The 21,961-nt window shown below is 48.1% G+C and overlaps 1 protein-coding gene across 1 annotated transcript in view; it reads right to left on the bottom strand.

Moving 5' to 3' along the window:
• The window catches only part of ATP6V1D (ATPase H+ transporting V1 subunit D), a 137,626-nt gene that overhangs the window by 49,116 nt on the left and 66,549 nt on the right, over nt 1-21,961 (bottom strand). The window contains exons 3-4 of the mRNA XM_085627207.1: nt 17,772-17,851; nt 4,719-4,786 (exon numbers count right to left, since the gene is read on the bottom strand). Of these exons, the coding sequence (XP_085483333.1) occupies nt 4,719-4,786; nt 17,772-17,851 (148 nt within the window). The remainder of the gene's footprint in view (nt 1-4,718; nt 4,787-17,771; nt 17,852-21,961) is intronic.

Below are 21,961 nucleotides of genomic sequence, written 5' to 3'. Positions count from 1 at the left end.
GTCAAAAAGTTATTACTACTCTGATTAGAGTAATTAGTTGAGTTAGAGAAATGAGCAATTAATTTATATATCAAAGGGTATAGTGGGTCTTGAATTCTCATTTAAAGAGGAAACGTTCAATAGCAAAACTATATCCAGTGAATTAAGCAATATGTGAATCGCATTGCTATTATGAATGATTAATTGACTGTGAAATGTGTAAAGCACGGTCACCTCAAGGAGGATCCTGGAGCTGCACAGATGAGAGGACAAATGCACTGCTACTGATGAAGTCCAGAGATTAGACAAAGCTTCAAGTGTCTTACGAAAGGTCCGGTGATCACTCACATGACAAAGTGTGAAAGGTAGGTGAAAGGGCGACCTTCAGAACTCTTTTTCTACATCTTAGGAAGTTTTAATGAGGAGATCAATAATAGCCCTGAAACATGGTGTGATTTGGCGATAGTGAGTGTTAGAAGATGGTTCTGACACTATGGGCCGCCCGGATTTTTCACTTTTTGAGCACCTAATTGTTGAGCTTTTACTGTGGGGGAAACTCATAAGTTGGGACTCACCCACAGTGAACTCATAATGAAAGGGACAGCATGGGGATTTTACTGGTGTCCCCCTGGCTTGACCAGGCCACTGCCCAGCAGCAGCAGTGAGAGACACTGGGCTAGTTACATGCAGACACATGTGATGCGTGTGCACACGTGTAGGGGCTGCGCAGGGGAGATTCCTAGCGTGCACCGCCAAGGAGCAGGTGCAGATAGACTGGTGAGGAAGGACTTATGCAGAATGGTGTGGTGACATGGAATAGGCTTTATACACTGGGAAGAAACATGCCAGGGAAAGTCAGTGTGTTTTACTGTGTTTGTCACTTCATTATTCCATTATGGGGATGTAGAGCCCATGGCCTAGATTAACTTTCCTAAGGCCTACAGATTTCAAACACGCACTAAGGTCCACTGTAACGGGTGTGAGAAGAAGTATTCTGCAGAGTCCAAAGTCCTATTTGTACAGCTTTAGGGTCATCCAGAAATGCCATATTTCTCGGAGTCTGCCATAACCAGGGCCTGGCTGGTGCCTGCCCTCAGCAGGCTGGATTGATAACCTTTCTTTCACAAGCTAAGGCCTCCTCTCCAAGGAGGAGAAGATGGGTGGAGCTACAGGCTCATCCATCAGCAGCCATCACTGGGTGCCAGGCACCAGGCTGCACCAGGGAAGAGGCAGCTCTAGGGGGAAGGGGCCTTTTCTTGAACCAACCCAGAGACCTGGGCAGGAAGGAGGAAGCAGGGGCGCTGTTTGATAGGGCAAACAGAGTCTTCCTGCCAACCCCCTTCCCAACTTCTTAAAAGAACTTGCACAGGAAGAGAAGCTCGCTCTGGGGTGTGGTCTGCTGAGGCAGAAGGTGCTGGAGCCTGGCACAATGGACAGTTGGAAGGAGGAACCCCCTGACTGCCCCCCAGAACCCTGAACAGTGCCAGGAGAAGAGTCAAGGACCAGTGCGCAGAAGCCGGGGACTCTGCGCAGGGAGAAGAGAGGCCCAGGAGGAGAGAAGGCGAAAGGCTGGCGCAGGGAGCCAGTGAAGACAGCTCCCTGCTGAATCCCCCCTCTCAGAGACCCAGAGGGCGAAGGAGAGTGCTCCCAGTGGCTGGGGAGCGCCACCAGGAGCAAGAAAAGGCCAAAATCAGGAAGATCGGACCTCTGGGGGCCGAGATATGCCCCCAGAAGGTGAGCGACCTGTGGTCAACAGACGACGAAGTGCGTAGGGCTCCGCCACTGGTACAGAGAATGCCCCCGGGGTGGGTCAGGTCCTGGGTGCTGCCCCCAACCTGCAGATGTCAAGGCGGGGAGCGCCGTCGTGCTCCCCGTGAAGATGGTGCAAAGTCCGGGAGCGCTCTCGCGCTCCCCGTGAAGGTGCCACCGCGGGGTGCCAGGAGTCCATCCTGGCCCCCACCGAAAATGGAGCCGGGGAGCGCCATCACGCTCCCTGTGAAGATTGGTAGGGGGAGGAGCCCAGGAGCCCAACTCCGGGACCCGTGTGAGGAGGAGGAGGCGGGGAGCGCCGTCGTGCCCCCTGCAAAGAAGCTAAGCCAGGGAGCGCCGTCGTGCTCCCCGTGAACATGTCCAGGGGCCTGGGACCCCGAGGAAGAGGCGGTCACGGGGTGCCAGGAGCCCACTCTGGCCCCTGCTGAAGAGAGGCAGTCTAAGCTGGGGGGGGAACGCTATTGCACCCCCTGTGAAGGTGGCCTAGGGGCCCGGGACCCCATCTATGGGCCCTGAAGTGCAGAGTGGGGACGGGGGAGTGCCGTCGCTCTCCCCTGCAGCTAGCGCGAGCCTCGGTGTCTGCCCGCCGGAGCGGGCAGACCAGACTTGCAGCGCCGGCTCCCCCGGCAGCACACGAGGGTGCTGGCCGGGCGGGGAGCCGGCGGAGGCAGCCGGGCTGGGCTCCCCGGGCTGCCCTCACCGGGAAGGCCTGCGGGGGTCCGGGGTGGGACTGGGACCCCGAAAAGGTGCCAGGGGCGCAGAGCGGCCGGGGGTGGGCTCCCCGCGCCACATACACTCATCTGGGGGTCCGGGTGGGACCTGGCCCCCCATCGAGAGCAGGAGATGCGGCGAAGCCACCGACAGCGCGATCACGGCTCCCTCCAAAGCAGCGGGGGAGCCGCTACTATAATATGCAAAGGATCCCATAATGCCTTGCAGGCCAGGACCGGCCTGCAAGGGCAAACTGCTGTTTCCCGGTGTGTGGTGGCCCCAGGAGGACGGGGTCACCACCAAGTGAGTGCCAAAGGTGCCGGGGGAGCAGCAGGAGCCAAGCAGTCTCCCCCAGCACGAAGAGTGAAAAGTCCCTCCCTAAGTCTCATGAGGACTGGAAAAGGATAACCCCTCAAGGGCTCAGCCAGCATTTTAACTCGTCTTGGGCTGAAACTTTCGTTATACTGCTGGAGGAGGTTTGAGAAGTACATCAAGGAGTGAAGGGCTGAGTTGGGGTTGTCTGGAGAAGGGCATCCCCTGGAGGTGAAGAGGTGTAATTGCACCCATAGTGCATCTACTAATTTTATTCCTTTTGGAGGGACTGAAGGTCACATGTGTAACGTGAAATACCTGTGTAAGGTGATGTCATAAGCAAAGTGGGGATATGTTGCCAGACATTCCTGCTAGGGTGTCTGGCTTTGTATGCGTAATCCTGTGATTTCATCTGTGATGCCTTTAGGGGCTGTAATTGCAACGCATTCTAATGATCCACAAATGTGATGAGTATTGTCATTCTAAAGTGATGCTTAAACGTGTATTCTTGCTGCTGCGCTTGGGTGAAGAACCCAGACTGCTAGCGCTTAAGATACAGAGGTGTATACTTCATGGTCAGTAGGAAATGCTCAGTCAGGGTTGCATGTCACCAAGGCAGAGTTACCTATTTTAAATGCTTGTTGAGAATAGGGGGTGGGTCGCCACTGGGATGGTGCCAGTGCGCAGGGCCCTCGCTCCAGGTTATGTTCAACTAACTGCATTGGGGGCAAGATGATGTGCATACATGGGAGTGGTGGTACTAGACCCCATCTCCCCTGCGGGAGGGGTGGAGATGTTATGCAATATCACAAAGTAATTCCAACAGCTTATGTATATTTGTAAATTGGTGCATAGTATTGAGTAGTGTGTGTGTTTAATAAATCTACTCTTACTTTTATAAAGCAAAGTACAGACTGGACAATCAATTATTGAGTGTTATTTCTGCGCACCTGCAAATGGCGATTACTAGCCCACACCACCTCCCTTGAGTAAGCCTCAGACTGCTCTGCAACACTACCCTCTGAGAGTCAGGCGCTACAATTGGGTGTTTGGTTTCCAGTGAAGGGCAAATGTAGTCATGTTATTTGTGCAGGCCTCACAGATGCTGCCTTGTTTTCCAACATTAAGGAACAACGCAAGCGAAAGCCAAAGCACTAAAATGCATGCCAAAGAGAAGCTCGTCAGGAGGTAAAGATAGAGAAGGAGGGATTTTTGCAGGGCCATCACATAAAGCAGGAAGAAGAGACCCCATTAATTTTGGGGGGGGGGGGGGGATGAAGAGTAATGAAACAAAAACTTGGTTCTGGCTGAGCTTGATGTAGGTGAAGGGTCACTGACATTGGGATGCTACGAACTAATGAACGAGATCAAGGGTTTTGGTTGATTATTAGTTTGTCTGTTTTTGTCTGTGTGAATCTTGAGAGAATGATCCTTCATCCAGGAAATGATTACTGTCACACAGTGATGGAAGGGCGTTTGTCCCAGGGGAATCATCATCCAGACAAATGAAGATTTGGGTATAATCAGAGCATTACATGAAGGAAAATCAAAATGAGTGGGAGAGTTTTGCAAGCAGAGTTACAAAAATATATGTTAAATAGCGCAGGACTAAGGGAGAAGCCCTGAGGGACTCCATGTTCCAGGTCTCTAATCTCGGACCAGAAAGGAGGGAGGTGCATAGCCTGTTGCTGATCTGTAAGTAAGAATGTAATAAGCAATCCAGTGCAGAGGCTTACCACAGACACACTCCCTTGCTAAGATTTGAAAAGAGAACAAGGTGCGGCACTGTATAGAATGGGGTAGGGTAGAGGCCATAGAGCCAACCTCACTCAGCATGATGCATAATGTATTGTTAAAACAAAACAAATTGTAAACTTTGGCTGCATATAGTGAAAAAAGTCAACAAAAAGATTAAAAAAGAAAAACGAAATAAAATAAAACTGTACCTGCCACGTTGTCCTTCTTAGCTCTAACCTTCACTTGGGCTTTGTTGACGTTCTGGATGACTGTGGTGCTAGATGGAGAGAAGGGCACTGTTAAAATCCAACAACAGTTAAGATGTATGAAGCCATCAAGTGTCAAACAATGGCTTGGTTACAACCATACCTGGAGGGGGAAGTTCTTTTCAGCGAAGGATGTTTTTATATGCAGTCTATGACATCACAACGAGTAAGTGAATGACAAATAACTCAACAAACGTAATAATTCTAAAACAATTTAAATCAAGACCCCTAATGACTTCCCTCACCCTTCTTCTGTGCACTTTTTATTTGTCCATAGAGCAAATACGTTGAGTACATATCTGCATTTGTTATTTCCAACGTTGTGCATGCTTCTTTGTGTAAACTGCTTCCAAATTAGACTTGCATTCCACAGCCTCATTTCTTCTTTCCATTTTTGCTTCCCATTTTGTACACATGGCTAAAAGACAACCCCACAAATCTATCCATCTCTTCCGGAACTCTTCATTTGTTTTGCCTCTGGGGGCATCGCCTGAAGCCTCTAGTTTAGCTCCTTCACTTGTCTACCCACCCCCACATCCATTGATCCATCTACCCATTTATTTATTTGTAGAATTATATGGGGGGAACCAGACCCCTAAGGCAGCTGAGTGCCTTACAAAGTGGCAGGGGATAACACATGCGTTATAACTAGGGTTTTATACTATGCATCTTCCCTGTTTCTCTGCCGCTCAGCCAGTGTGGATGGTATGGGTAGAATGTTGGTGTGGATGGTGATGTCATTGGAATGTGTGGATTGCTGTGAGGCAGAGTGTAGGTTGGATCCTGGGCTGAGCAGCAGAGAGGCTGCTCCTGGTGGGGCCTTATTACATCTTTACTGGAAAACCTACTCAACATGAAAGAACAATAAACGTTTATTCATCTGTAACCTACCCACGTCTACTGGAACTCCTTACTATGACACAACAACATGGTACGAATTTATTAAATGTTTATAAAACACGACCAAACAGGCAACTGTAAAATGTTTAATAGGAGAACAAGCAACAATTAGCAGACAATAAAAAGCAAGCTCATTGCGAGGGGTCTGGAATGAAGGTCTTAAAATACACTAACGATTGGAAAAGATGTTGGGAAAGAAGGACTTTCAGTTTATCTTTAGAAATCACACAAAAGGGGCTGGTCCTGATAGCAGGAGGATCAATTCTAGATTTTTGGGGGCACGCACCCTCCAAGGAGGATTTTATCTGCGTGTTTTTGTTTGTTTTTAAGCGGGTTTATTTTGTGGTATATGCTTGCTTATTATTTTGTAACTAAGCGTTAACAGCCACTTTTTTTAAATTAATTCACAAATCTAAAAACAATTGGTTATGAATTATGAATGTTGGCAGGTATTTCCAACATGGTTCCGTCTAGGTGCTCGGTGAGGCGGCATTTGCAGTTGCGGCAATTTAGACAAAGCTCCTGGTATGGAATCTGAGGCGATTATCTTGCTGTTTGTGCGTTGCCCACGTCCGGGTGTGCGTCCCAAAGACTAAACTAACACTTTTGCAGAGAAAAAGAGAAATCATCCACGTTTGTTACGTGCGGCCCCTGCTGAGTGCTTTGTGGTTCGATGCTGCTGTCACGCGGCGTCAGAGCAGTAACAATCCACAGCCAATCAAGAGGCGCGCTGGAATCCCAACATGGAAGGAGCGTATTAGACATGTCGGGAACCGAGGAACTGGAAAGGCGGCGTGGGCTCCGTCAGCTATTTTGCTGGAATGTAAGAGTTAAAGAAATCCTTTTTTATTCGCACTCAAGTTTTTTCTCATGTTTGGATCAAAAAGGGTTGCTGGAAAAAACAGGACACCAGTGATTTCACCACATGATGGCGCGCCTGCTCCACTGAAGGATACTCGGCAGCAGTAACATTTAATCAGATGCAGCTTTGGACCGGGGCCGGCATCAGGCAGGTGTACCTGGGGCCAGGGCTGCTTAGGTGTTTTGCTCCAGGTGAAAATAAGCAAGTAGCCCCTTGTAGTGTCTAGCTAGGCACGCTCTAGCGTTCCACCTGTAAGGTAAGACACACTTTACACACACCCACTACAGGCGTCACCAGTCAGGTGATCCTGCCAATAAAAGGGGCCGGGCGCTCGAGCCCTGGGCCAGTTACTGCACCACCATACCATGTGTCCGTGTCCCTCATTCATCCGGCCGTAGGCCTGAAACCCGAAACACCACACTGGCGACGAGGGTGGGATGTGCCTGTGCGTGCAGCAGCCCAGCAGATGGGAGAAAAGGGGAGAGAGCTGCCGTGTGAAAGGCAACCCCTGTGAGAAGGCGCGCCGCCCGCCTAAAGGCCTGCGGGGCATGTGAAGAGCCCCCGCAACTGAACAATGTGAAAGCCCGTGGGGCATGAGGTGAGCCCGCGCGGGTGCAGTGAGAGAGGCCCTGGAGAGACACTGGCAGTGACTCCAGCGCGCACCCTGTGGAAAGAGACGACAACACCAACTCCAGTCCCCGCCCCCGAGTAGCGTATGAAGTGAGTGAAGCTGCGGCGGCGCGTTGGAGAAAGAGGAGATAGCGCCGGGTCAGCAGCATGAGAGCACCCGGGAGTGATTGTGGCCCGCAGAGAAAAGACTGAGCAGGCCGGCCTCGCAGCATGTGTAGAGCTGCCGAGGCCTGGCAGACTGATGCCGAGTGAGTGTCGGCCAATAACGAAAGCGGAGCCCACCCGCAGCAACACAAGTCCCCCACACAGCCCGGCAAGCGTGAGGGTGCCAATAACGAAAGCGGAGCCCACCCGCAGTGCGGCCGAGCAGGCAAAGTGACTGCCTTCTCCGCGAGAGTGAGCAGCACAGGGAGGCCAGCCAAAGGGGAGAAGAAGCCGCAAGGTGAAAGCGGCAGTGAAGAGAGTCTCGTAGGGAATACCGCACGTGCAGCGTTAGAGGCGTTATGAGGGCAGCTGTGCAGCAGGCAACGAGGGCCCTGATTACAGTTAATTAAATACATTTTAAAAAATTGACTTACTGGGGAAACTAAGGAAACCTCCTGTGAACTTTCGGTAGCCTCTCGGGTGTCCCGGGAGAGGGGCCATCTGGGGGTGCCCGCTTAGGAGGCAGCGTGTGTAACACCATTAGGAGTCCCGAGGCAGGCCCGTGTGAGTCGGGGATAGAGCCAGAAGAATCCACGAGCCTGCAGTGCTGAGAACCTGCTGAAGCGTGTGTGTCGTGAAATAAAGACGACACTGCCATCGTGTGGCCATTCATAGTATTGCACACATGAAAGATGGGCATGGTGCAGAAGGATCAGCTTTGCAACGGAGGAAGTGCCAGCAACTCGGATGTTACAAAGGTTGATGAAATCAGAGAGGGAGGACTGACTGGGGTATCCTGCAATCAGAGCCACAGATTGAGGGGCAGGCAGCACCTACCACGAGTCGCCTGCAAGTGCTCCCCCTGTTTGCAACAACGCTTGTGCACAAGACAATAGCCCAAAGCAGCAAGCCACTGAAGGGACGGAAGGCCACAATCAGAAGCACGCCAAAGCGATGCGACTGCAGAGATAAGAAGGACAGAATTGAAGAAGACCCGAGGAGGGAAGAATTGAAGAAGACCCCGAAGAGGGCAGAATTGAAGAAGACCCCGAGGAGGGCAGAATTGAAGAAGACCCCGAAGAGGGCAGAATTGAAGAAGACCCCGAAGAGGGCAGAATTGAAGAAGACCCCGAAGAGGGCAGAATTGAAGAAGACCCCGAAGAGGGCAGAAGAGCAAGACCTTCTCACAGAAGATGGTTGCAACGAAAGTCCCCAAGAGGAAGTACAAGTCCTACTGACAGGACAGACCTGAGACAGGCCCACAGGGAAGGTGAAACTGTCTGGACGACGACGCGGCCAGCGAGGTGTCCATGTGACGTCAACATGAGACGTCTGGCAGGATATCACCTCCACGTGGGATCCTGATCGAAGGGAGGAGAAGAGAGTGGCATAACGCCAGCCACTCCACGAAAGGAGAAGGAACAGCGACTAAGTGCCACAGGGCAGATAACCATCACGGGCGAGCAGGAGAAAAGGAACAGAGCGACAGGGCAGAGGGCTCATATCACCACAATATGAGCGCACCCCGAGACACCAGACAGCCACTCGCCAGACCGACATCCCGGGAGACAGCCCACGGAGAAGTACCAAACGCAAGCCGCAACTAGCGTGAAGCGAGTATCTCTCCAAGGCCTCCCCGCCCGACTAGTCAGTCCCAAACATCGGCGGCCCGAGTCACATGACATCCCTGCATCTCACCGCAGATGCCACGGGTGACGGACAGCCTCAGCAAGATAAAGGCAAAATGCGAAGCCCTTCCAGTCCTCGCTTCACAAGATCAGACCGCCGCCTGCGGCCCAACTGAAGAACAATCACCGGAGTTCCACGAGGCGAGCCACCCAGGACCAGTCTGTGTGCCACTGTCAACCTGCAGCAACCCGAAGTAGAGCACACTCATGGTCCACACGGCTCCAGGGCAGCCCAGCGGGAAGACTCTCCAGGAGGCTCCAATGGGAGAAGAGTGAGAGTGAGAGAGGTAAACTGGAAGTAGCTTGGCGGTCAGAAGCAAAGAAGACCATCAACCACGCCGCTTCCAGATAAAGGCTTCACATACAGAGATCTTCCAGAGTCGACCTCACCACAGCTCTCAATGCACTGATGCTGGACCTTCATACAGGGACTTCGATGCTGCGAGACCCGACCGGCCTAAACACCTTGCCACGGCCAACAAAAACATCATGACCATACCGTCCAAGGCTCCAGCACCGCCTGGCTGATGGCCTGAATAAACTGATTCAGTACTATCCGTTGTTTGTTTATTTTGTTCCAGGTTGGACTGTTAGGTTTTCTTTTCATTAAAGGTGGGGGGGATGTAGTGTCTAGCTAGGCACGCTCTAGCGTTCCACCTGTGATGTAAGACACACTTTACACACACCCACTACAGGCGTCACCAGTCAGGTGATCCTGCCAATAAAAGGGGCCGGGCGCTCGAGCCCTGGGCCAGTTACTGCACCACCATACCATGTGTCCGTGTCCCTCATTCATCCGGCCGTAGGCCTGAAACCCGAAACACCACACCCCCCCATGCAGACACACATATACACGCTCACATATTAAAATACAATGCCACTTTCACATACTTCCTCATTAATTTTGCGTATCGTGAAGCCTGGTCTATGGGGCCTGGTGCCTCGTCTGTGGGACCCGGTGCCTCGTCTGTGGGGCCCGGTGCCGTGGGGGTAGAGGGGCTGCTTTTTCCCACACCCTTCCGAAGCAGGTAATGATTGGGTCGTATTAACTAACGAGGATTGCTGCAACATGTTTATCACCTGCGTTGTGATCTATCACGTTGCTAGCTGTTTACATGTGTAGTTTAGGCATGGTGTAAAATGAATTGTACGCACTAACTAACATGTGATAGTATTTAATGTACTGCTGTAGTAGGTACACAGGTGTCTTGTCTAGGGTTACAACTATTTATAACTCACCTAGGCTGGGGTGATGTGCTCCAGACAGTTCTCAATGCTATCGCCGAAAATCTCCACCTGAACCCTGCATGAAAAACTAACCTTTACCTAAAGTTTCAATATTTCCCTCCTTTATATTTTTTTGAAAGCCCTTCTGGGTCCCCTCTACATGCCTCTTGTATATACAGACTACTCTAAACCACATGCCTATCTTAGTTACAAATCACGTCACTGCAACAAAACAATATCTAGTCTCATAAGCCATTCCCTTCTCACATAATCCCCTCTAAGGAGCACACCTACGTCATTAATGTGCCACAGGGACCCCGGGGTAAATGCATTGAATTGTTCCTGTGAGAGCACCAGACTGGTCCCAATAACCAATGGACTGACCACTAACTTTGGTGGGCTCCCGGGTAAGGTGCTACGTGACGTAAAGTGCTTCAACACCTCATCAGTAGTAGTAAGCGCTATATAAATGCAATTTCAATACAATACAATACTGAAAACCCTGTACGTCCGTGTCACACACACGACCAGAATGTATCTTGTTATTCAAAAGGGAAAATGTTGTAAAAAAGCTAGTTACCCTGAGTAGCACATTTTAAAAGTGTGTTTTTTCACTGTCGCTGAACAATTGTGTGCTGCTTGTATTTAAAAAATAGTTTTAAGATGAGGCTGGCTTACAAGACATTTCACACAAAAAAAACAAGCAGTACATTTGTTTACCCACTGGCAGCAGGCTGAAGACTGCTCTTGAGACCCTCACGAGTCTCATTAACAAGCTTCCAAGTGCTGCTCACTTTTACATTTAAGAAGCAGACACCCTGGCAATAAAGCAATCAAACGGGAATGCAATGGCTTCCTTGGATGAAAGGTGACCCTCATGTGTGGCCCTAGGGAAATGTCGGTGTGCTCGGTAATAGGGTTCATCTTTTGTGGAGCTCCTCCGTTAGAAGCCAAATACAGAACTCCAAGGCAGGAAAGACCCTCTTCACTTAAAGCCCCAATGAGAAATGCCAGCAAGTAAAAATAATTGGGAGACCTGCTAACAGCCGCAAAGTCGTGATGCCTTTCCCATCCGTAGAGTTCAACAATCCAGCTACTAAAAACTGTTAAAAAGAGAATGGTGAGGGACGGAACTAGCACCAAGGTGACCGCCAGATGTGGGATCCTGCCGCTCTCCTCTCCGCGAGAAGAAAGCTCGCCCAACTGGGGCCCTCACACCCATACAGGATGAAATGCGGGCAGGACATGGAGTGAACACTTGAGGGATGCACGGAGGGCCTTAAGCGACGCAAAATGATGGCAAATCTGGCCCAGGGTTTATGGCAAGATCAGCAACATGTTCTCAAGATGGTGGCCAGAGACCAGCTAGGGCTCCAGCATCTGGCAGAGCTACCGGAGGATGTAGTAACCAAGACTAATGACACAGATTCCAACAGCCACCGTTCTGGCTTTAACCACAATGCAATAGTCTTTTATGATGCTATTTTTTCAAGACATCAAAACCGAGAATGCAGGGGTCTGCGCAGTTCTAAGACAGGGCCTAAAAGAAGTAAGGAAGAAGGTGGTCGAGGAATGGACTCGCTTAAGTGTACAGGGGATGAGAGGGCTATGGATAAAGAGAACTACATAGCCCGACTGATGCAAATGTATGATCAGGTGACCATCCTTCAGGAAAAGTAAGAAGATCTTGAGGACAGGTCATGCCTGTAACCACCACATCTCGTCCGAGGCATACCTAAGGGCTCTGAGGGCAAAGATTACAGGGTCTATTGGAAGCCATCCTTGAAATGCCAGAAAACAGACCTCTCCAAATCGACAGCGCCCACAGAGCGACAACTGGAGGAATGGAACTAAAAGTCCCATGGATATCTTAGTTTGCCTACAACACTTCGAAGACAAAGATAGAGTTATTAAAGCAGTCCGGAATAGAGGCCAGATATCTTATGATGGCACCAGGATCTCTTTTATCACCGTTCAGAAAAAGCGATAATTCAATCCAGGCACACCCTTTCTTTAGAGCAATGGTATCGGCTACAGGTGGGTCACCCCTTTCACACCTTCTAGTGGGAGGGGCAGACCGGAGTGTCGGAGACTTTAAAGGTGACCTGCCTGATACTTCGCCTCAATCAGTACATCAATCAGTGAATTGTGAAGTGCGCTAGTCACCTGTGGGGGTCTCAAGGTGCTGGGGGGTGCAGCTCCGGGTCAGTCGAAGAGCCAGGTCTTGAGCCGGCCTCCAGAAGATGCTGAAGAAGATCAGGTTTACCTCAGCCTAAGGGGCCTGGTGTGGTGTAAGGTCCTGCAAAGACGCCAACGGCAATCTGCAAGTACAGATGAAATACTGGAAAGTCGTTGTAGGGGCGAAATTGCCCATCTCCAAAGCCCCAGCGCTCTAAAGATCCAGGGAACATGCGGCTTACAAGAAGATGAAGCTGTAGGAATAACCTTATGACTGCCTTGGTTCTGTAACAGACTGGGGGTGGGGTGAGACTCACCACAGTTGAGTTTAAACTCAATGTTTATGGGTGAAATACTAGTGTCACTGGTAGATTCCTGCCAATCGCTCCTGCCCCTTATGGAGTTCAGAGAGTATCAGGGTTGAAGATAAACTAGACTAAATCAAAGGGCCATAACATCTTCTCTCCCCAGCAGCTATGCTGGCACTTCAAGATGCGGCGCCAAAACGGTTGTTTGGCAACACTATCTGGTTCCAGGGGCTGAACTGGGGGAAACCCGAGGTAAATCTGCATAAATTGTGAAATACTGTATATCAACAGTTGAGGGGAAAAAACTCTCCTGGTTATGGTGTATCACAGCCCTTAAGATGTCCATTTCCCAAGGTGCTTAATATCTTCCAAACTACACCAAGGCATGTAAAGGAGGATTCCACTGATGAGTTCCAGCTCAGATCTATGAACCTCATCTGGCGGAATGAAAAAAGAGAGGCTCAGTCAGGAGCAATGTATGACTTTTATCAAGCGGGGGGAGGCGGGGTAGGTGTACCTAATCTCCTTCATTATTATTATTATGTGGCTCACATCTACTCTTTTGTACCTGGACTAAGAAGGATACTGTGAAAAGTTGGAGCATGACTGACCCTACTCTGAGCGGGGCTTACCTTTATGAGGTCACATGGAAGCCTACAGTTGGCGGGAAGACTCATTTGTATTTCTCGTCTATCACTGTATGTACCCTAGAGGTATGGGACAGAACAGGAGTGCTGAGATGCATACCCATATTCACCTTACTATTTATGCCCCTATGAAACAAAGACTTCTCCCCGGGCCAGAAAAGGAGGAACTTCCTTGGAAAGTGGGAGGGGGGTGTTAGAACATTAAAAGACAGGTTTGAAGGACAGACAAATAAAATCCTTTGAGTAACTTCAAGATGAACGTGGCATACAAGAGAATGAACGCCTTCGCTACTATAGTGTGGCATTGGGTCCTAGAAACACACATTAAGAGGCCAGCCACTAGAGATCTCCTCACTCCATTTGAAAAGTTTCTTCTTAATTACAACAGCTGGTGGCTGCCAAGCTATACCAGCTCCTCAACAGGTTTGACCCAGATGAGAAATTCCATTCCAAGAAATCTGGGAGTAAATACTTGCTACCAAGCTGGATGATGACTGATAGCAAGATATAATCATCAGAGTGGGCACAGTGGTCAGCTATATTAGAGCTAGGGAAACGCCTTGGAAAACACTATAATACAGGTATTACATACCTACGTAATTAGGCACAATGGAACAACCAAGGGGCACCCACTCCTGGTGAGGATGTGGGAGAAAAGGCTCGCTTCCCCATGTGCTCTTGTCATGCCCTAAGCTACAGCTTTTCTGGCATTTTGTTCTTAAAACAACTGAAAACATAACAGGGTCTCAGCTGGCACAATGTCCAGAGGAGGTTCTGTGCAGGTCCCCAACTGAGGATGTTTACCCCTTATATGAGAGGCAGGGCAAAATTATCTTTCACCTACTCGTGGCAGCAAAATAATGCATTCCGTAGAAGCACGGTACTACAGGAGTGTAGTAACAAGGAGAATCTGGTGGATTTTGGCAATAGAAAAAAATTTGAATACAGCTCAGTGGGGCTGATGTAGCTTATCTGTCGACAGACTTTCGAGCGCTGCACCATCCCAGGAGACTGAGAGCCCCAAGCCTATTTGAAGACTCCAAACTGGACTTTTAATATGCAACTAAGCAGGACATTGGAGGCTAAACAAAAAAAGAAAAAAGCCTCTACTCTGGTCTACTCAAAATTGAAGTCAATTTACCAATATATTACACAGCGGCATGATGTAGGTAGATGGTGGAGAATGTGTCCAAAGGTATGGTAAGGTAAGCGGGAAGAAGTACTGTGTTCAGCACACTCTGGAGAGGAAGAACCAAGTGTGGAACTTAATGCCATGGGTTTAGGGTAGACTTCCTTACCAAGAGGCAGGCAGAGGGGTGGAAATATCTTTTATCCTACGACTCCTGCGGTGGGGGACAATTTGTTGGCCCCTGGGAGACATGGGGTGTGATCACTACAATGTAGTAAATATATGCCTAGCTGCTAAAGACCCAACTATAACCGTGAGTGTAGTGGAAGTGAATGGAGCTGTTCATATGTAGGTGGAGTGTTTCTAGTAGCCATCAGCCTCACAAAACTCACCTGACCTACAGAAGGCCTAAGAAAGGTTATGAGCAGTGGATATGGTGCAGATGACTCTGGTAAGTCATGTAGCTGCTGCTTGGGATTGGTCATGGTTTCCAGAGACGAAAAAAAGGGTCAGCGCTGGCTCCCCAGTGGGAGTCATGTGACATGTTTTTAGTTAAAAGCTACATTTGAGGCTCCGAAGACAAACTCAATAATAGCCACAGGCCTCTGTGATGGATTGAGGACACGCATCATGCAGTTGGGCATACCCAAATCGACAAAAAACGTAAATAGCATATTATGGAATTTGATGACTGATGCTCAATCAAAAGTGATGCTCTTGCTAGCAGTTGTGTATTTATATTGTTTAACACATGAACTACTGTATTTATCTAGTTTGTACCCGTACACTCCCATAACCAACCTAGCAAAGAACTGTACGCCATTGATTTCCATGTCGCACACAGGTCGAACAATCTCCTGTTAGTTGCCTGCGAGTTTACAGCCTGCACAAACTTTAGGTAAGGTGAGAGACGCCCTTTGACTTTGGCACTGCTGTCAGTATTTATTTAATGAAATCACACAAGGGGGCTAAGGGAGATTTAAGGACCACCCCACTTTTAAATCATATCACAGAAAAAAGCCACAGGTCCGAAAAGTTGAGCACGGTCAAAATTGAAGCTTCGTCCACTTAACCAAGTGTCAGGGGAATCCCTTTTCAGGACGGTTCCCCTCACACACCAAAGGTGTCATGCTTCATCATAGGGGTGCCACCTTGCGTGAGAGACCTAGTCTCTACGCGGGCTACAACCCCCTCTCTACGAGGGAGGAGCACAGGGAGGTTTTTTTATGGTACGGTGGGTGTACTAAAACCCCATGTGAGCTTGGTGTGGGAAAGTAATGCAGTGCTGGTGTGTGCGTGATTAAAACTGGCTACGGGGTTAGCTAAGCAGCGAATTTATTCTGCTACCCAGTGTCAGGATTAAAAACAAATCTAACAGCTTGTGACACAGGTAACGCTATAAGGAGCGTCTGTGTCAGTACAAGACCAACATGTTTCGACCTGGGGACCTATCCAAGTGTTGCGGCCTTCTTCAGTGTCGGTTGACCGCTACTGCGATTTAATTAAAGTGTGTTGTGTACACACATGTGAAGAAAACATGCAATAATGAAAATTAGAAAAGGTTTTATACTGAACCATTAGGGTATCTGTTCAGTACGTTCACTGCATAACCTGCATAATCACCGCGAGCTCCACACCGGTTCCCAATACATCTGGTACTATTTAACGTGATCCTTCCCAGAGGCCAGTCCTCCAGCTCCACGGACGTGCGCCTCCCCGGAACAGGTTCCGCACACTTGCGGTGAGTACCTGACCAATTTGGGAGCCGCGACCTTTTCCAGCGCTAGGCATGCTCAGTGCTAACGAGCACTTTGTATTCCCTTATGCAGGCAGTTGCACTGCTGACCAAACTCCCCCTGGACCTGCACGCTACCACTTTGTAGAGCGGGCCTTTGCACTGCCTCGGCCCTAAGACTTACTCAGACCCCTCTCTATGGAGGTCACTTTCTATATAGCCTTTTCTGCATAATCACCTTTGGCTAAGCCCGACTAACGACACAGGCTCAGGGCCACCCACCGCGCATTCAGACCCCACACCTTTAACACAGGCACCTGCCCGCATTTTTGTAGTTTAACCTATACTAGCATGACGCTCCCTGGCATCCATCAGAGTTTGTAGTTTGGGCGCTACTTCGCCCTCTACCATTCTCTACCACTGGTGCGAGTCCCTGCCTGTCCACCCTCACTGTTTGATTGGGGGTTTGGAGCCACACTAGAAACTTGAGACGGTTTATCGATCAGGCATCCTATTTACAGCCAGAACACTATCTTTCCTGCATCCCGAGTGGTGCCAATGCGTTCCAACTATAATACTTTTTCTTCTTTTTTCTTGATCCCATTTTAATACACAATGAACCTTCTTTGATAGGTTTGACGCATGTACCAATTGGCTAGTATGCCAGGACTGATGTAGAGAACTCTATAACCAACAGTGGTGAGTCATACATCTCTAATACATTTCTACTAATGTTTTAATGTTGTCTAATGTTGTTCTGCATGAGAGGATCAACCAGACCTAGAGTCCACTTAACCTACTCTCACTGAATATGTGTGTACATATTATATGCTGTTTCTTGTTTCTTACTACAGGTTATGCAGTGAACATACTGAACAGGTACCCTACTGGTTTAGTATAATACCTTCTCTAATTTTCATTATTGCACGTTTTCTTCACATGTGTGTACACAACACACTTTAGTTGAATCGCAGTAGCTGATCAACAGACCCTGAAGAAGGCAGCGACACTTGAACAGGTCCCCAAGCCGAAACATGTTGGTCTTGCACTGACACAGACTCTCCTTATAGCATTATCTGTGTCACAAGCGGATTTGTTTTTAATCCTGACACTGGGTAGCAGAATAAAGTCGCGGCTTAGCCAGTTTTAATCACACACACACACCAGCACTGCACTATTTTCCCACACCAAGCTCACATAGGGTTTTAGTACAACCGCCGTACCATAAACAGCATCCCTGTGCTCCTCCCTCGTAGAGAGGGGGTTGTAGCCCGCATAGAGACTAGCTCTCTCACGTGAGGAGGCACCCCTATGATGAAGCATGACACCTTTGGTGTGTGAGGGGAACCGTCCTGAAAAGGGATTCCCCCTGACACTTGGTTAAGTGGACGAAGCTTCAATTTTGACCTTGCTCAACTTTTCAGACCCGTGGCTGTTTTCTGTGATAAGTTTTTATTTAATGCCATTTACACAGCCCTCTATGCTACCAAGGGTCTATAGAAGTACACCCAACACCACCCACACTCCATCTCTAATATTAATACTTACGTGAAGTCCCCCGCAGTAAACTTGGCCTCTGCCAGCGAGAAGGCTGCTTCTCTCATCACATCCCCCATCAGCATTTTGGTCTGAAAGGAAAGACTATTGTTAAATAGCAACAATTTAAACAGTAGAGTCACTACAGGCACAGGGCCCAGCACACATCAGAAACTAATGAATACATAATAAACAAGAAAAACAGAGAAATGACAAGTGGTAGTGACAAGAAAGAGAAAACAGACCTCTTTCCCCAACGCTGCAATTCTCTTATGCTTTTCAGGTGGAAAAAAATTTCCTCTCAGGCCAAATTAACTTTTTATATTAGAAGCAATTAATGGATATGTTAAATATAATAAGGCAGTGCTATGTATGTTATGGAACAATATCATGTTTTGTTTTACATTTGTAAACATGTCTTCCTCACATCAATGCATTATTTTTTCTAAAGCCATCTTAAAATTATTTATTTATTTACTAAGGAACTTTATATAGTCTAGTGCTATCTCTTGGTCACTTCAAAACACAGTATATGATGTAAGGTCCAGATGTAGCGCTGATGGGGAATTCAGAGACCAAACTAGCCAATGGGAGCAACCCCTCAAACCAAGGGGACAGGGTTTTTAAACCAAATCAACAACAAAGCTGTCAGGTGCCACCAACCAGTCCGAAATATTTTTAAACTCTCACAAATCTGAATGCGTCAAATGCAAAAACCAACATCAATACTATATATATATATATATATATATATATATATATATATATATATATATATACATACACACACACACATTTTATCATGATTCATAAAAACATATATGTACCAATTACAACAAAACAATCACAGAATTAAAAAACAAATCAGACAAATTAAACAGTATTTACAAAAATTCACATCTTCTATAGTATTCATGCAACAACCCCCACACGCCTGTGGGAGGCAATTTTAGCCTGACTCCAGAAGTGACAACGTGGGATTGCATATATGGGTCACCTCTGCACACTGAAATCAGTTACTATTTTTCCAAGCTTTCAACATGAATCCAACTTTTTCTCTGTGTTAACCAACTTTCAAAATTGAAATTTGACAGTATGCTGGGGCTAAGTCACCCCCAAAGATGACAGTTTTTAAAAGGTTTCTACATCTGAAAGACATAGAAGAGCGTCAAGTGCAGCTGTGCTTTGCTGAGGACAAGAAGTGGTGTCGGCCCCAGTGGAAGCAGAAGGAACATTCATCGCCCCACTCACTGTCCACGGGTAAGTCTCAGAGAAAGTTGAAAGACAAATCACAACTTAAGCACAAGCAGACCAAGCAGGATTACACTCCTTCCCACTTCTCGCATTTCAGTTGCAGAATTCCAGAGACCCCACTCCACCAGCACCATCGGACTCAGAAACTGTTCCAAGGTGGCGGCTGATGCATCTTAATCTCTGGGCCATGGAATCCACAGAAGATCGAGGCTTTTGAAGAGGTGAAGCTTCAGTTGTTTAAGACAGTTCTGGGTTCCTCTAGTTTACCTTCAGCCCCAATTAATCCGCTGGGTTCTCTAGATGGCCTTTTGCCGGTGGGCCCTCCCTTGGCACTCAGACACCACCCGACCTTTGCCTGGCATCATGACTGTCAGGCCACACATCCACACCTTTTTTAGCTGTATAATGATCCAAATAAAGATTGGTTTTTATTAAAACTACATCATACCCTCCCTAAAAATACTCTTGCCACCCAAAAACCCATACTTACCCTTTACCATAAAAATATAATTGCCACCCAAATATCCACACTGACCGTAAACCCTAAAAATACCCTTGCAACCCAAAAACCCATAACCACCCTAATATATAATATACACACACACACAGCTGAATCCTACCCAAAAACATTTATAAAAAAAAAAAAAAAAAAAAAAAAAAAAAGAAATGGGGTCCAACAGGGCCAAAAAACACTTTAAAAGAAAAAATTGCTTTGAAAATGCAACGGAGCCGCAAATCTGTGGCAAAAATAATAATAGTAAACAAAAAAACAAGAGCAGGCTCTCGCGTTTGTTTTGAATACAGCCCTTGGATGGGCCAGGTCCCGGTAGCTTTTTTTTTTTTCATTTTTAAAGGAGAGGGGCATGCCCCCCTCCCCTCCAAGGCTCATTGAGCCCAGGGACCACCACCTCCCCAGGACTTTATTTGTTAAAACGGAGGGGGGCACAGGGCCCTCCTCCATGGGCTCTCCAAGCCTCAGGTGCCACCACCTCCATAGGGCTAATTAAAAATTGATAGGGGAGCAGGCGGACCCCCCTTCCACTTCCGAGTGCCAGGGACCACCACCTACCCAAGGCTAAGGAAAAAAAAAAAAACACCTGATTGGGGGGCTCCGCAGACACTCACTGGTCCAAGGGCCACCACCTCCCTGGGAGCAAAATATTTATCACAAAAAAAAAAAAAGTAATGAAGAGGGGCCGCGTGGCTCCTCTTTTATGGGCCACACACAGTCCCAGGGACCATCACCTCCCCCAGACGGCCCAGAAAGGTAAGGGAGGGGGCTGCGCGGCCCCCTTCATGGAGTCATACATGCCCCTGGAAACTAACACCCCCCCCAGGGCTGGCTCCTCCTATGTCCGTGGGTGCCCATTCCCAGGACATAGTGGTTTGCTTTAGCTTGGCAGGAGCTGTGAAGCTCCCACCAAGCCAAAGCAAACACTCCAGTTCCAGTGGGTGGGAGGAGTCAAAGTGCTCCCGCCCGCTGGAAGCGGGAGTATGTGGGCAGGGAAAGAGATGAAACGGTTGCTCCTGCACAGAGCGAGCTGCATTTCCAACAGCTCCCTCGGTGCAGCAGCAATGCTGGCTCCCGTAGGAGGCGAGGAGCCGACTGGGGTCCACGGGGGTCCGGGAGAAAGCAACGAACAGAAAGAGGCAAAATAAAGGTCAGCAACAAGCGGAAAGATAAAAGTGAAAAATTAGTAAAATGCCTGTTTAAGCCTAAAACTGGAGCAAAAAAAAAAAAAGAAGAATTGCTGGCCATTTGGTGCTCTGCAGAAACTTGGGGAGCAGATTTATGGACCACAAGGAGAAGACACCTCCCTTTCAGTCACCAAAGCACACCCTCTTTTCAAATACTGCTGAGCAAGTGCAAGAGCCCGCCACTCTCTGAGCGTCATAAGTGCACCTTTATGTGCAAAGGCCTATGCTTTCATACAAGGGAATGAGGGAGATCAAAGTAAACCAACCTGATGAAGTCCCCTCCTTAGACCAACACTGGGAGGGGTGGAGACCAGCATGGAGAGGGTGGCAGTTGATGATGTAACAGAAAGAAACTGATGCAGGAAAGAGCAAGAAAACACATCCACTCTAAGTGCTCGAAGAAGAAAAAAAAGTTGTTCCCGGATATGAGCTATGAAAACATACACGTCATCCAATCAAAAGGATGGCAAATGAGCTAAGCTCCTGTAGAGGAACAAACACAAGAAGTGGAAGGATAGCCGTCAAATAATAAACAAGCAAATCAGATTGGCAAGTCTGCCAACACATAAGCAATTGGCTGACCCCAAGCTCACCTAAGCTTTACCATTGTACATAATAGGTATTGAACAATAGGCAGCTAAAAGCCGTTTGACGGTGAGACCTAAAAAAATGTTACCACTGCATGTTTGATGATGTAAAGCTGAGCAGATCTCTGTAAATTATTCTTTGATGGACTTATCTGCACAAAACCATGTAGCTATTTGATCTCCACAGAGTAGATATCTCATCTGATGCTTGGCAGGTAGCCAATGCAATTACTAGTATTTAAGAACTGGAACCGTGAAGCCCTATCCTGAGCACTCGGGCAACCAAATCCTTTCCTTTTTACAGGCATACTTTGTCTGCTGAAATATACTTTGGAATAGGACCTGGTTTCTGCTGGAGGAGTGACCGGAAGTGGCCAGTCATCCAATCAAAGGCATTCAGTGGACTAACTTTTGCCAATCTACGACCTGATCTGTGACGCATTGGAAGTTTGGTTTGTCTGACGTGAGGTCACGTTTTGAGTTTTGAAATGTAGATTAGCAAACTACCTGGTCCCAGAAAAGTAACCAAATGCTCATTGTGATTTTCTAATGTTACTTTTCAATGGTTACCTTGAAAACTGAACAAACACTCATAGCAGATAGTCTGGATTAATAGCCGAAACGTGGAAAACTAAACATTTTCCCAGCGTCGCATCCAAACAG

Source organism: Triturus cristatus, chromosome 9 (assembly GCF_964204655.1).
Source record: "Triturus cristatus chromosome 9, aTriCri1.1, whole genome shotgun sequence".
Taxonomy (NCBI): Eukaryota; Metazoa; Chordata; class Amphibia; order Caudata; family Salamandridae; genus Triturus; species Triturus cristatus.
This window is presented reverse-complemented; position numbering and strand designations above follow the sequence as displayed.